The 13,562-nt window shown below is 42.6% G+C and overlaps 1 protein-coding gene across 1 annotated transcript in view; it reads left to right on the top strand.

The window, feature by feature from the left end:
- The first annotated feature begins 8,702 nt into the window (after positions 1-8,702).
- Positions 8,703-13,562, top strand: part of LOC122549570 (brain and acute leukemia cytoplasmic protein-like) — a 48,553-nt gene continuing 43,693 nt past the window's right edge. The window contains exon 1 of the mRNA XM_043689413.1: positions 8,703-9,908. Within this exon, the coding sequence (XP_043545348.1) occupies positions 9,719-9,908 (190 nt within the window). The 5' untranslated portion in view covers positions 8,703-9,718. The remainder of the gene's footprint in view (positions 9,909-13,562) is intronic.

Below are 13,562 nucleotides of genomic sequence, written 5' to 3'. Positions count from 1 at the left end.
ATGCCATTAGGAAGAAATTTTCTGGATTTTGACCCAGTGATGTGATGTTCCCATGTATCTGTTGCCATTGTCATTCTTGATTATGGAGATCACAGCTTTGGAAGGTGCTGTTGGAGGAGCTGTGGTGAGTTGTTGCAATGTATCTTTTAGATAGTAGACACTGCTGCCACTGTGCATCTAATAATAGGCACTAGCATTACTGATGTTTGCATAAATAAATAGTATGGTTCCTGCCAATCATTGGGAACTATTCTTGAATTAACAGAATTCTGAAAGATCAAAGCCAATGCATTAACAATCTCAGCAGTTAACTCCTTTAAATCCTAGGATGGAGATTGTGAGGTTTTTGGCATTTGTTCCTATAAATGTTTCCAGTACCATTTCTTTAATTATGTAGATTCCTTAAGATCCTCATTCTCACTAGATCCTCATTTATTAATTACAGAGTGGTTTTGTGTATCCTAGAGGAATGACTTGAATGAAGAGACCAAATGTATGATTGCTAAATCTGTTCCTGTTTTAAACTGTGAGGCAGATGCAATGAATCTACAGAAAGATATGGACAAATCAAGTGAGTGGACCAAAAATTGGCAGATGTAATATAATGTGGGAAAATGTGAAATTTCCAACTTTGGCAGGAAGGAAAGAATATCAAAATATTATTTAAATGAGAAGGACTCATTTAATGCGGCACGGTGGCCCAGTGGTTAGCACTGCTGCCTCACAGCGCCTGTAGACCCGGGTTCAATTCCCGACTCAGGCGACTGACTGTGTGGAGTTTGCACATTCTCCCCGTGTCTGCGTGGGTTTCCTCCGGGTGCTCCGGTTTCCTCCCACAGTCCAAAGATGTGCGGGTCAGGTGAATTGGCCATGCTAAATTGCCCGTAGTGTTAGGTTAAAGGGGTGGATGTAGGGGTATGGGTGGGTTGCGCTTCGGCGGGTCGGTGTGGACTTGTTGGGCCGAAGGGCCTGTTTCCACACTGTAAGTAATCTAATCTAATCTAATCTAATGCCAGGATATAAAGAGATTTGGACGTTCTGGTACATGATTCACAAAAAGCCAGTGTGTGGGGATAGCAAGTGTAGGAAAACCAAATACAATGTGAGGAAGTGATGTATTAAAAAATGTAAGATTGCAACTGGTGTACTATTTACAGTTTTGGTCTCCTTCTTCAAGAAGGGATATATCTACAATGGAAAGCAATGTTTAGAGATGGAAGACTCAACTGATCCCTGAGCTAAAAAGAGCTGTCTTATGAGGAAAGGTAGAGCAGGTTAAGTTCAATGCAGGTTGAAAGAATGATAGATGATCTGATTTAAACTCATGAGATAAGGGAGCATCTGTGGAGAGAAACGATGCTAATATTCCAGGGTGGTGACCTTACATCAGGACTCAAGAAAAATAGAAATGTTTTGAAGATTCTGAAAGAGTGAGGACGCTGCCTTGTTATGGCAAGTCTGGAAGTAAGAGGCATGATTTAAAAATAAATGGTCTCCAAATTAAGACAGAATTAAGAAGAATTTATTTTTCTCATAGTGGGTTATTCATTTTTAGAATTGTCTTCCATGGAGGGAAGTGGATCATTAAATATATTTAAGGCTGAATTAGACACGTTTTTGATTGAGAAGAGAGTGAAGTGTTATGATATGGGAGGCTTGGTAGGAAGCAGGGAAGTGGGGTTATGGCCACATTTGGCTCAGCCAAGCTGTACTGGAATGGTAGACCTGGCTTTCCCTTTCTCTCTCCATATCAATCCCTGGGTTCTCCTTTGGTAAATTCTAAGATCCTCTCAAACATAAGGAGAATTAATTTTTCGGCAATGTTGTAATTTTTTTCCTTGGACCTAATATTATCTTTAACTCCACTTGTTAACCATGCTTAGAAGACATATTTGTGGGATTTTGTGCCTTAAAGGAATATATATTACTTTCCAATTATGTATTCATTTTTTAGATGCTAGCCATTGCTCATATTTCACTTTGTTTATACATTGAAGGCTCTAGTTTTGCATTTAACTAAATCACTTGGGAAGGGGTCATTTATAATGCTGTCAACTTGCAAGGAATAACCTGCTCACTGATCCTCAGAATGTGTTATATCAGAACCATTCGGTTCTTCACCTCAATACAGCCTTTGACCAAATTTGGACTGAAATCCGATTTCAGAGGTGAAGGAGGAGTAACTGCATTTGACATCAAGGTTGCATTTGATAGAGTTGGCATCAAGGAGCATTAGCAAAACTAGAATCAATGGGAATCATGGGAGAATGCTCCACTGGTTAGAATTATACCTGACACAAAGGAAAATGGTTGTGTTGCTGGAGGTCAATCATCTCAGATTCAATATATTTCTGGAGACTTCCTAAAGGTAGCACCCTAGGCTCAATCATCTTAAGTTCCTTCATGAACTACCTTCAATCCATCATAAAGTCATAAATCACAGATGATTGCTCAATATTCAGTACCATTCATGACTCCTGCAATACTGAATAGCCTGTGTCCCTATGTGGCTAGACCTGGACAATAACCAGGCTACAAAAGTGTAGTGATTGGAATGAGGTCAGCCAGGTGGATTTCATAAAGTTAAAAATCACACAACACTAGATTATAGTCCAATAGGTTTATTTGGAAGCACTAGCTTTCAGAATACTGTCCCTTCAGCTGTTGGACAATAACCTGGTGTTGTGTGATTTTTAACTTTGTACACCCCAGTCCAACACCGGCATCTCCAAATCAGGATCTCATAAAGTATGAGTTCCCCTTTAGGGGCTGTTAACCCAGTCCAATCAGGAAGTCCTGGCTGACAGATATAAATAGGATGGTAAGGGCACTGCTTGTCACTGGCCACTCAGGTGTCTCCTTTCTGCCTGGTGGTGGAAGCTGAATAAAGATTTGTACACCTTTTGTGTCTTTCACTGTGCTCACACCTGCACACACACAACATGGGTCATGGTGAAAATATAAGCACTACCACAGTTAGGCAATAGTGTGGCAAAGAAAAGAAAGAAGAAAAAAAATAAACAGGGGAAAAAAGAAGAAAAAAGAAAAAGGAACAGGAGTGTCAGCCATCCTGTCACTCTGAGAGCTTCCTCTGAGGGGGCTGGATCAGTGAGGAGTAAAGGACTCTTCTCTTTTTCCTGGGTTAAAAAAGGAGGATTCTGTTGGTGTCTTCCCCTTGAGGAGGAAGAGTTTATTTTGAAGTTTTTTTCATTTCATCTTTATTGTTTATTGTGACTGGTTGTAAAAAAACAGAAAAGAAAAAAGAAAAAATAGAAAAAAATAAATAGAATGGTAAGGGCACTGCTTTCACTGGCCACTCAGGTGTTTTCCTTTCTTCTTGGTGGTGGAAATTGAATAAAGATTCATGCACCTTGTGTCTCTCACTGTGTCTCACACCTGCACACACACAACATGGGTGCTGGGGAAAAAAATAAGCACTACCGCAGTTAGGCGGTTAAAAAAAGAAAAGATGGTAAAAATAAGCACCACAAAAAGAGAAAAAAAAATAGGATGGTGTTGACCGTGACGGTTTGGAGTTCGCCCTCAAGACGGCTGTCTGTCTTTTACCAGGACCTGATCACTGTCTGGAACATGGTCAAATCGCGTCGTGCCTACCCTCCGGCAGGAGTAGCAGCTGTCGTCAGGGAGCCGTTGCTCAGGAATCCGCACCTTCGTACTCTTGGGTTAAAGTGGCTGTCGAAGGGGAGGGCCGTGGTGGCGAGGGTGATCAGGGTCGGGGACATGCTGGGTGCCAGAGGCCTGGGCTGGATGCTGCTGCAGAACATAGTGAGCAGGGCAGTGGTAGACACCCAGTATGTGGCCACCGCCATCCGACGCCTTACAACGGCGGTGCTCGGACCCGACGTAGTGCACCTGTTGGAGGATGCTCAGGTGTGCGGTGGGATCCCGTCCGCGCTCACCCCAGCCCGGAAGGAATTTCACATTGGACCCAAGGTCGCGTACTTCCCGCGGGAGCCTGTGCCCCACAACCTGAGCCGCCTCCAGAATTTTTATTTTGTCCCTTTTAAGGATGTAAAAAGGAAAGCCCTGTATAGACTGCTGCTGCACACCGTCCACCTCTTCTCCCTCATCCACCGTCTGGACACGCCTTGGCGTGCCCATTTGCCACCGGGCGGTGGGGATCCCCAGTGGAGGGCTCTCTACGCGGGAGTCCTCCCCCTTTCTCTCGGGGATCTGGGGTGGAGGGTGCTGCACGCAGCGGTCCCCTGCAACCGCAGATTGCAGTGGTTCACGGACTCCCAGCCCAACTGCTTGTTCTGTGGTGCTCTGGAGTCGGTGGAACACGTGTATATTGGGTGTGGATGTTTGCACTCCCTTTTTGATTTTCTTAAAAACCTCCTCCTCTGTTTTTGGCTGCACTTCAGTCCCACGCTCCTCATCTTCGGGCACCCAGTATGGAGGAGGGAGGGCGGGTCTGAAGACCTCCTCGTGGGTCTTCTCCTGGGCCTGGCCAAACTGGCCATAAACAGGTCCAGGCAGCGGGTGGTGGAGGGGGTCGTTAGGGCCAACTGCCTGCCCCTCTTCCGCGGTTACGTTAGAGCCCACCAACACCCTGGAGTTGTTCAGGGAGAGGTGGGCGCCGCAGGGAGTGGAGTGCATTACTTCCCCCTCCAACTCTATTTTGATTTAATCCCTGCCCTCCCCTATACTGTTTGATCACACAGCATTGCCTTTTGGGCACTGCTTGTTCCTGGCCACTCGGGTGTTTTCCTTTCTTCCTGGTGGTGAAAATTGAATAAAGATTCGTACACCTTGTGTCTCTCACTATGTCTCACACCTGCACACACACAACATGGGTGCTGGGGAAAAAATAGGCACTTCCGCAGTTAGGCGGGAGTGTGGGGATTAAAAGAAAAAAAAATAAACGGGAGTGTCTGCATCTCTTCCACGGTAAAAAATATTAAATAGGATGGTCAGGAGTTTTGCTCACTCAAAGAGCCAGCTCTGAACTAACTCGGTCAGTGTCATATATAATGTATATGCAAATAAAGGGTGACTTGGTGATGGCATACCAGGCTTCATGGAGGTATTTCAGAATTAAGAGGAAAATAACATTCATGCCTCACAGGTGCCAGGCAAGGACCATCTTCAATGAGAGACCTCACACCTCCACTGAATGCCTTTTCATGTACAACAGCATTCCCGTCACTGATATTAGTACCTTTAGGATTAGTATTGAATAGAAACTGAACTGGACCTGCTATATAACAGCAAGCCAGAGACTAGGAAATTTGCAGCACATTAGTGGGCGGCACGGTGGCACAGTGGTTAGCACTGCTGTCTCACAGCGCCTGAGACCCGGGTTCAATTCCCGCCTCAGGCGACTGACTGTGTGGAGTTTGCACGTTCTCCCTGTGTCTGCGTGGGTTTCCTCCGGGTGCTCCGGTTTCCTCCCACAGTCCAAAGATGTGCAGGTCAGGTGAATTGGCCATGCTAAATTGCCCGTCGTGTTAGGTAAGGGGTAAATGTAGGGGTATGGATGGGTTGCGCTTTGGCTGGTCGGTGTGGACTTGTTGGGCCGAAGGGCCTGTTTCCACACTGTAATGTAACCTAATCTAATCTAATAATTTAGTTCCTGTGTTCCAAAAACCTGTCCACCATTCGCATAAATCGGAATGTGATGGTATTCTCTCCATTTGCCTGGATGGGTGCAGCTCCAACAACAGTGAAGAAGCTTGACACTATCCTGGACAAAGCTGCCCACTTGATTATCATCCTATCTCCCATCTTCAACATTTACTCCCTTCACCATTAATGCACAGTAGCAGCAATGTGTACCATCTACAAAATACAAAATGAATTTCAGCAATTCACCAAGGCCTCTATGACAGCACTTTCCAAACCTGAAGTCATTACGATCTAAAGGACATGGGGAGGTGATATTTTAGGACATCAGTTCCCCTTCAAGCCACACACTGTCCTAACTTAGAAACATATCACAATTCCTTCACTCTCTCTGTATGAAAATCCCAGAAACTCCTGGATAGCATAGTGGGAATCTTTACACCAAATGAACAGGAGCATTTCAAAAAGGCAGCTCACCCCATCTTCTCAAATTAGAGTCCAGCCAGCAACAGTTGCATCTTAGGATAAATAAACGTCCAACTCAATGTAAGGTTTTATCATATTTTGGGCACTTTTCCATTGAGATTGCTTTACTTCAAGTTACAACTCATTCACAGCATGTGGGTCCCACTGACAAAATTAGCAGAAGGCAGCTCTGATTTTGGGTTTTGAGAGACATGTAGGCCAGACCAGACCAGCTAAAACTGCCAGAGTTCCATCCTTATAGGGTACAACATTAAAGTTGATCGAAACTAACCATTCCTTTAATTAGATCCTTGACATAATTGTTGGAGAAATCTATCCTGTACCCGTGAACATGTCCTCCATGAACCCATTCTCCACATTATTACAGCGAACATGGTTTGTCCAATCTTTATTAAGATGCTTAGAATCCTCACAATGTGGAAACAGGCCAGTTGACCCAACAAGTCCACACCAATTCTCTGGAGAGCATCCCACCCAGACACACATTCGATAGAGTTGACATCAAGGAGCTCTAGCAAAACATCCAGAGCAATGTAAACACTAGATGCAGGAGTAGGCAACACAGCCCCTTGAGCCTCCTCATTTCTGATCTCATCTTGGCTCATCTCCACTTTGCTGCCCAGTCTCCATAACCCTTTAACAGATTACTAATTAAAAATCTGTCTATCTCATCCTTAAACTTACTCAAGGTCACAGCATCCGACACACTCTGGGTAGTAAATTCCACAGATTCACAAACCTTTGAGAAATAATCTCTTCTCAGCTCTGTTTTAAGTCTGCTACCCCATAAACCAAACCTGTGACCTCATTCTAGATTACCCCAAAAGAGGAAACATCCTCTCTACATCAACTTTGTTAAGCCCCTTTAGCATCTTATATACTTTGATTAGATTTCCCCTAATTTTTCTAGACTCGAGAGAGTATAAGTCTAAACTACTCAGTCTCTCTTCATCCAACAAACCTCGTATCTTGGAAATCAATCTTGTGAACGTTCTCTGAACTGCCTCCAATATAACTACATCTCTCCTCAAGTAGGGAAACCAATACTGAACAAAATACTCAAGGTGCCGTCTCACTAATGTCTTGCACAGCTGCAGCAACATTTCCCTACATTTCCCTTCCATTCCTTTGGCAATAAATGCCAAAATTCCTTTGTGTGATGTACCTGTATACTATTTTCTGTGAGTAGACCATAAAATCATAAGATATAAAAGCAGAATTAGGCCAATCAGCCCATTAATCATGGCTGATATATTTCTCAGTCCCATTCTTCTGCCTTCTGCCCAAATTCATGTATGAGGACACCAGATCCTTCTGCATCAAAACACTGTGAAGTTTCTCCCCATTTAGATAAGAAATTGTCTTTCTATTCTTCTCATCAAAATGGTTAAGTTCACATTCATCTATTAAACTCCATCTGTCAAATTTTGATCCGTTCACCTAACCTAACTACATTATTTGTAAATGCCTTATTTCTTTGTTGCAACTTACTTTCCTACCTGATTTAGTATCATCAGTAAATTTGGCTCTTGTACATTCTAACCTCGCATCCATATCATTAACATAGATTATAAATGATTGGGGCCCATGGACCAAACCCTATGATGGACAATTAATTATATCTTATCAATTAGGAAAAAGGCCCATTTATACTGAATCTCGGCTTTCTGTTGGTTAGCTAAGCCTCTATTCAAGCCAATAAATTACCCCTAACTCTATCTGATTCTACCTTGTGTATTAACGTTTTGTGTGGCATTTTGTCAAATGCTTTCTGGAAGCCCAGATGTGGTACATTTGCAGTATCCTCATTTACCCACTTTGCTTATTATATCTTCAAGGAACACTAGCAAATTGGTCAAACATGATTTACACTTCATAAAACCATGCTAACTCTCTTGGATTGTGTTTTAACTCTCCAAATGTCCTGTTAGTACTTCTTCAATAATAGATTCTAAGAACTTCCCAATGAAAGATGTTAAAATAACTGGCCTATTGTTTCCTGGGGGGGGGGGGGGAGTACACCTTGACATTGACTCCCCCTTCTTTTATCCATGGGTAGGAGATTAGCTGTATGCATTGCACCATCATCCTGACACCACATTGGTGGAAAACTTTGCCTACTGTTTGAACTTGAGGCTAGAACCCACAATCCATTATGGACTAGAGAACTTTATCTACTATTTGAGCTTGATGACACTCTCAAATACAACCAACAATGAAGAACTATTGTGGTGAACAAAATCAAAGATGCTGAAATGAAAAGATGGTTCATAATGAATTGTGGGTTTCAGACTCAAGTTCAAACAATAAAGTTCGATTAATTAGACTTTCATATTAAATATTGACACTAAAGGTAATTGTTGTATTCCGGACTCTGACTTATAGTTGCATTCATTATAGGTTAATCTATGATCTTATCTCTCAAATCCCCATCTGCATTTTTCCAATTCGCCCACTTAGCCTCCACATGAGGGCATCCCACATGATTTGCGCCTCCCCGGGCAACTCCTAAGTGTGTCTTCACTTGTCTTGTTCAATGACTTCCCTTAGTAGCGCTACTCCAATCAGAAACAGAACGCTGGGGAGAAACTAGAACCTGTGAAGCATCATTCTATACTTCCAAACATGTTTTCAAAATTCTTTCAAGGCCTGTGGGGGTCACTGGCAATACCAGCATTTTTGCCTACCCATTGGTGCCCTTGAACTGAGTGGTTTGCCTGTTTCAGAGTTAACCACATTGCTGTGGGTCCCGAGTTACATGGAGAGCAGACTGAAGAAAAGCAGAAGAGCATTAGAGGCGCATGAGGTTTTTTTTGGCATTAGATAGTTTGGCTGTGACAATAATGGACTAACTTTTTCATCTTATAGATTATGTATTGTCCCACATAACTACTACAATTGAATCGTTAATTTATACTAGTGGTGGAAATTTGAACCCGTCGCTAAAGCATTAATCGAGAGCTCAGCATTACTAGTCCAGTGATATTACCACTATCGCCCTCATCACACCCTAGTGTTTTCACATTTACATTGTTGAAACGGGTTTGAAATCGAGATATATTGATCATTACAACGCAGAAGCACCACCGCAGTCCTGGAGCAGCAACTATATACAGTGCTGCATTCTTGGTGCAGGGTGGGCGATCGCATAATTGCGAATAAACTCGATTTCAACATATGAAAAGGGACGTTGAAGCCAACACGCAATAGCCAGCCTTCAGTATCCCTGGAAATTGACGTCTAGCAGTTTCACCAAGGACTTTGTATTTCCAGCAGCCTTGTCTTTGCTCACGGCAGAGAAATTGATCCTGCTAGCGGGCTGGTTCATAATTTGCAGTAAGTGCCAGCCTTGTTTAGCGTTTTCACGAAACTGGGATGGTCAGTGTGGCGTTTTGGTCGAAGAATTAAAAGGTGCGGGATTTACTGAGCGCAGTGCTCTTGACGTCAGGATTTCTTTCCCCACCCCGGTGAGAGTGTGGAGGTGTGGGGATCTCATTAGAGCACCCAGACACACACAGCTAACGGTGATGTTTCCCTTTGGTTTTGAAGTGGGCCGGGTTGTTGTGCAAACACTGTATGCTGAGTAAACTGAGTGGCTGTGCGGAGGGTGCTTTCCAGCTACGATCCACGCCTTGGAGCGGACGGAATGGGCTGTGGAGGTAGCCGTGCTGACACCATCGAGCCCAGGTACTACGAGAGCTGGACGAGGGAAACCGAGTCAACGTGGCTGACTAACACCGACACAGAGGCTCCTCTGCCGGGCATTACCAACGGCTGCAGCAGCCTCACTAGCGAGCCCAGTGCTCTAGAGAAAGGCGCGGAGCATGTGTATTCCAGTAAGTATAATCGCAGTGTTTAAGAGGGGATGGTGTGGAGAAGGACATCTGTCTACATTTATCTTTTTAGATGGGTGTTTAAATCACTTCAAACCGGCGCGCCAGGCAATTCAAGAGCAGCCCGAGTGGATGCGGCTCGCAGCTCCTGGCGTCCTTTCAGTTTAGGTTTTCACAAGAGAGCTCTCTGTCTCTCTCCTTCTGGATCCCTCTGTGTCTTTATGTGTGTATCTGTTTCTGTCTCGCTCTGGAGAAACCGAAAGAACTGCGGATGCCGTAAATGAAAAACAAACAGAAATTGCTGGGAAAGCTCAGCTTTGCCCATAGGCATGGACCAATCCAATGGAGCCCCATGGCCTCATCCCCAAACAGACAGACCATAATGTTAAAAGGGATTCCTCAAACTCCAGATTGTCCCCTCTCCCTGACACATGACCTAGGGCAATCATTCTGGATTAAACCGTCATTCTTGACAACAGTTGAAAACTGCAATGGGTCAGTGCAGCATTTCGGGTTTGTAGTCATGTTTTGCACAATATTCTTTCCAAGAATCTTGTTCAATATAATGAGATGAAAGGGAACACTGTTTGACACCCTTTCCTGCAGATCTGCACCCACACACACCCTGCTACTTTCAAACAATGCTGCACTTAATCCCAGGAAGAGGGAGGTTCAACTGTAGCATGAGAGCTCTTGGGACCTGACTAGTGGTGTTGCCACGGTAACCAGGCACTTTAAACAATTGTCATGGTGTCTTCTATTCATGTTGCAATTAACTTCCCCGTAATTGAGATAGCACACAGCTCAGAATAACTGGCCAAATGGTCACCTGGACACTCAGTCCTGGCTTTATTTTGAATGACTCCAACCTCAGAAAGCAAATGCAATAAAAGGGGGCAGCTTATAATCCACAGTTGAATTACAATCATTGTGTTAGAAGATGTGGGGGAATGGAAAGGATGGCAGTCATGAGCACTCAAAGATGGGGAGAGACAAAGAGAGAGAGGAGAGTCAGAGAAGCATATTCAGAGTGAAAGACAGAAATGGAGAAGGGAGAGGGAGATGCACAGAAACAGAGGCTGGGAGAGGGGAGAGAGACAGAAGAGATGGTAGAGAGACCTCTGTAAGTTCAGGGAAACAGTGAGACAGAACAAGACATGGTCTAGGTCATGTATCAGGGAGAATGATCAATCTGGAGTTTGAGGAATCCCTTTTAACATTATGGTAAACTTATGGTCTATCTGTTAGAGGATGAGGCAATGGGTTTCCATTTGATTGGTCCATGCCTATGGGGAAAACACTGTCATGATCTGTCACTGCCCCCCGCAGGAATACAGAGCAAGGGACTGTCATGCTCTTACCAAGGGACTATCAGGCAAATTGGAAGGATATACAGGCTGACGAACAACCTGTTTGGCCACATTACAGGCATACCTTCTATGGCCACAAATCCTGGTATGGGACTCAAATCCTGACTCTGGCTCAGAGAAAGGGAAGCCATGATTGCACCACATACCTCATTGCTACTTGTACCAGCCTTTGAATAATATATGACCCATGTCACACTGAAAACACAGAATAAAGGAAATGTTGCTGCTATGATTGGTGAGTTGAGTATAATATCAGGCAGCAACATATCATCTACTTACCATGTCACTTTTAAATCTGTTTGAATAATATATGTTTGAGTTTTTAAGCCTTTTCGCCCTGTTTCAGAGCAGTGTTCTTTGTTCAAAAAACCTGACTGTCATATGAGATTTACTTTTCCACAACAATATTTGAATTTCTTGAATTTCATTTGTCACAGACTGTTGTTTTTAACAAATTCAGGGATTTAAATCCCCTCACAGTGATCCAGGCAGTAATTGTCCAATACAAATGGGAAGGCTCATCACATTGCTTATATAACAAGAGGTCAGTCTGCAAAGACAATGCCACACCAAGGCAGTAAGTTAAAATTTGAAACCTCATATTTTCAAAAGCCAAATACTGCAGTTGTAGGAAACCTGAAATAAGAAGAGAAAAAGACTGTAAACAATCAGCAGGCTCTGCAGTTTCTGTGGAGTGAGAAACAGAGTTAATGTTTCAGGTTATGACCTGTCATCAGATAACAGTTTCAGACAATGCTAGAGTGAAAGTGGTCTTGATAGGTGGTAAATTGCTAGCTCAGTTTTCTTGTTATATCTTTTTTCTTTTGGTAAAGTTACTCAGGTTGAGAGGTAAATAGTGTCCAGTGCTTTTTTTTCTAATTTTTCACAATCAATTCCATCCTTTCATAAAGTTCTATTCTCACCTACTTGAAAAGCTGACTGCTGTGTATTTTACATTTTCATTGTGCACAGCATTGACAGAGGCTCTGTCAATGTGTTAAAGAAGCAAAACTATCTGAATGCACATAGCATTCACAACAAAGTAAACAAATTGATGGCCCACATTGAAGAAAGTAATTATGATCTGATAGCCATTATGGAGATGTATGGCAACTGCTCTGCCCAGGACCATAAGAAGTTATATAGAGTTTTGTGAACACAGCCCAATCCATCATGCAAGCCAACCTTCCATCCATTGACTCCATCTATACTTCTCACTGCCTTGTGAAGGCAACCAACATAGTCAAAGATCCTTCCTACCCCAGTTATAATCTCTACCAACCTCTTCTGTTTGGCAAAAGATGCAAAACCTTAAACACACATACCAAAAGATTAAGGAAGAATTTCTTCGCTGCTGTTATTAGATTTCTGAATGGACCTCTCAAATTTTAAATTTAATATTGATCTCACCCTTTGTGCATGTTCTCTGCAGCAATAACATTGTAGTCTTCACTCTGTTCCATTACCCCAAACCACATTGTATAGTATATTCTGCCTGAGGTAAACACAAAGCAAAACATTTCACTGTACCTAGATACATCTGACAATACATCAAATCAAAACAAAGATGACAAAGACTGGATCCTAAATATTGAGGGAATATGACATTCAAAAAGAGTAGGATGCTAGATTAAGGTGAAGGGATAGCACTATTAATCATGGGTGACATTGGTGCAATAGTTGGAGATGACCTTAGTACAGGAGATCAGGATCTAGAATCAGTTGGGTGGAGATGAGGAATAGTAAGGGAAAAATGTCATTAGTGGGAATGATCCAGAGTCCTGTAATAGTGGCCATAATGTAGGACTAATTATATATGTATAAGTATTGGATAGTTGTGATAAAGGGAGGGCAAATAATCACGGGTGATTTTACACTATATTAAAACTGGAAAATTCAAAATGGCATTAGTAGCCTGGATGAAGAGTTCATTCATGCTTTTTTTTTATAGATATTTTTATTAGAAATTTAACATTTTTACAAGTTTACAAAAATAAACAAAACTCTCAGATATAAACATTGATATACAATTAGCTCAAATATACAATAGCCAAAATTTGACAAAAAAAAACAAAACAACAAAAAAAACCAAAAAAAAAAACAAACAGACAAAACTCAACTATCTACTAATCTAACCTACAACTAACCAGAGCGTATATTTAAGTCTCTTACATGCTCGGAATGTGTTAACATCAGATGTAATAAAACCCGTATTCGTGCGGGATTCCTCCCCAGAGGGGCCGCGGACCAGCCAGGTTTGTAATCTCAATTAAATAAAAGCCCTTAT

Source organism: Chiloscyllium plagiosum, chromosome 4 (assembly GCF_004010195.1).
Source record: "Chiloscyllium plagiosum isolate BGI_BamShark_2017 chromosome 4, ASM401019v2, whole genome shotgun sequence".
Taxonomy (NCBI): Eukaryota; Metazoa; Chordata; class Chondrichthyes; order Orectolobiformes; family Hemiscylliidae; genus Chiloscyllium; species Chiloscyllium plagiosum.
Note: the sequence above shows the minus strand (reverse complement) of the source record. Positions and strands in the feature narration are given on the sequence as shown.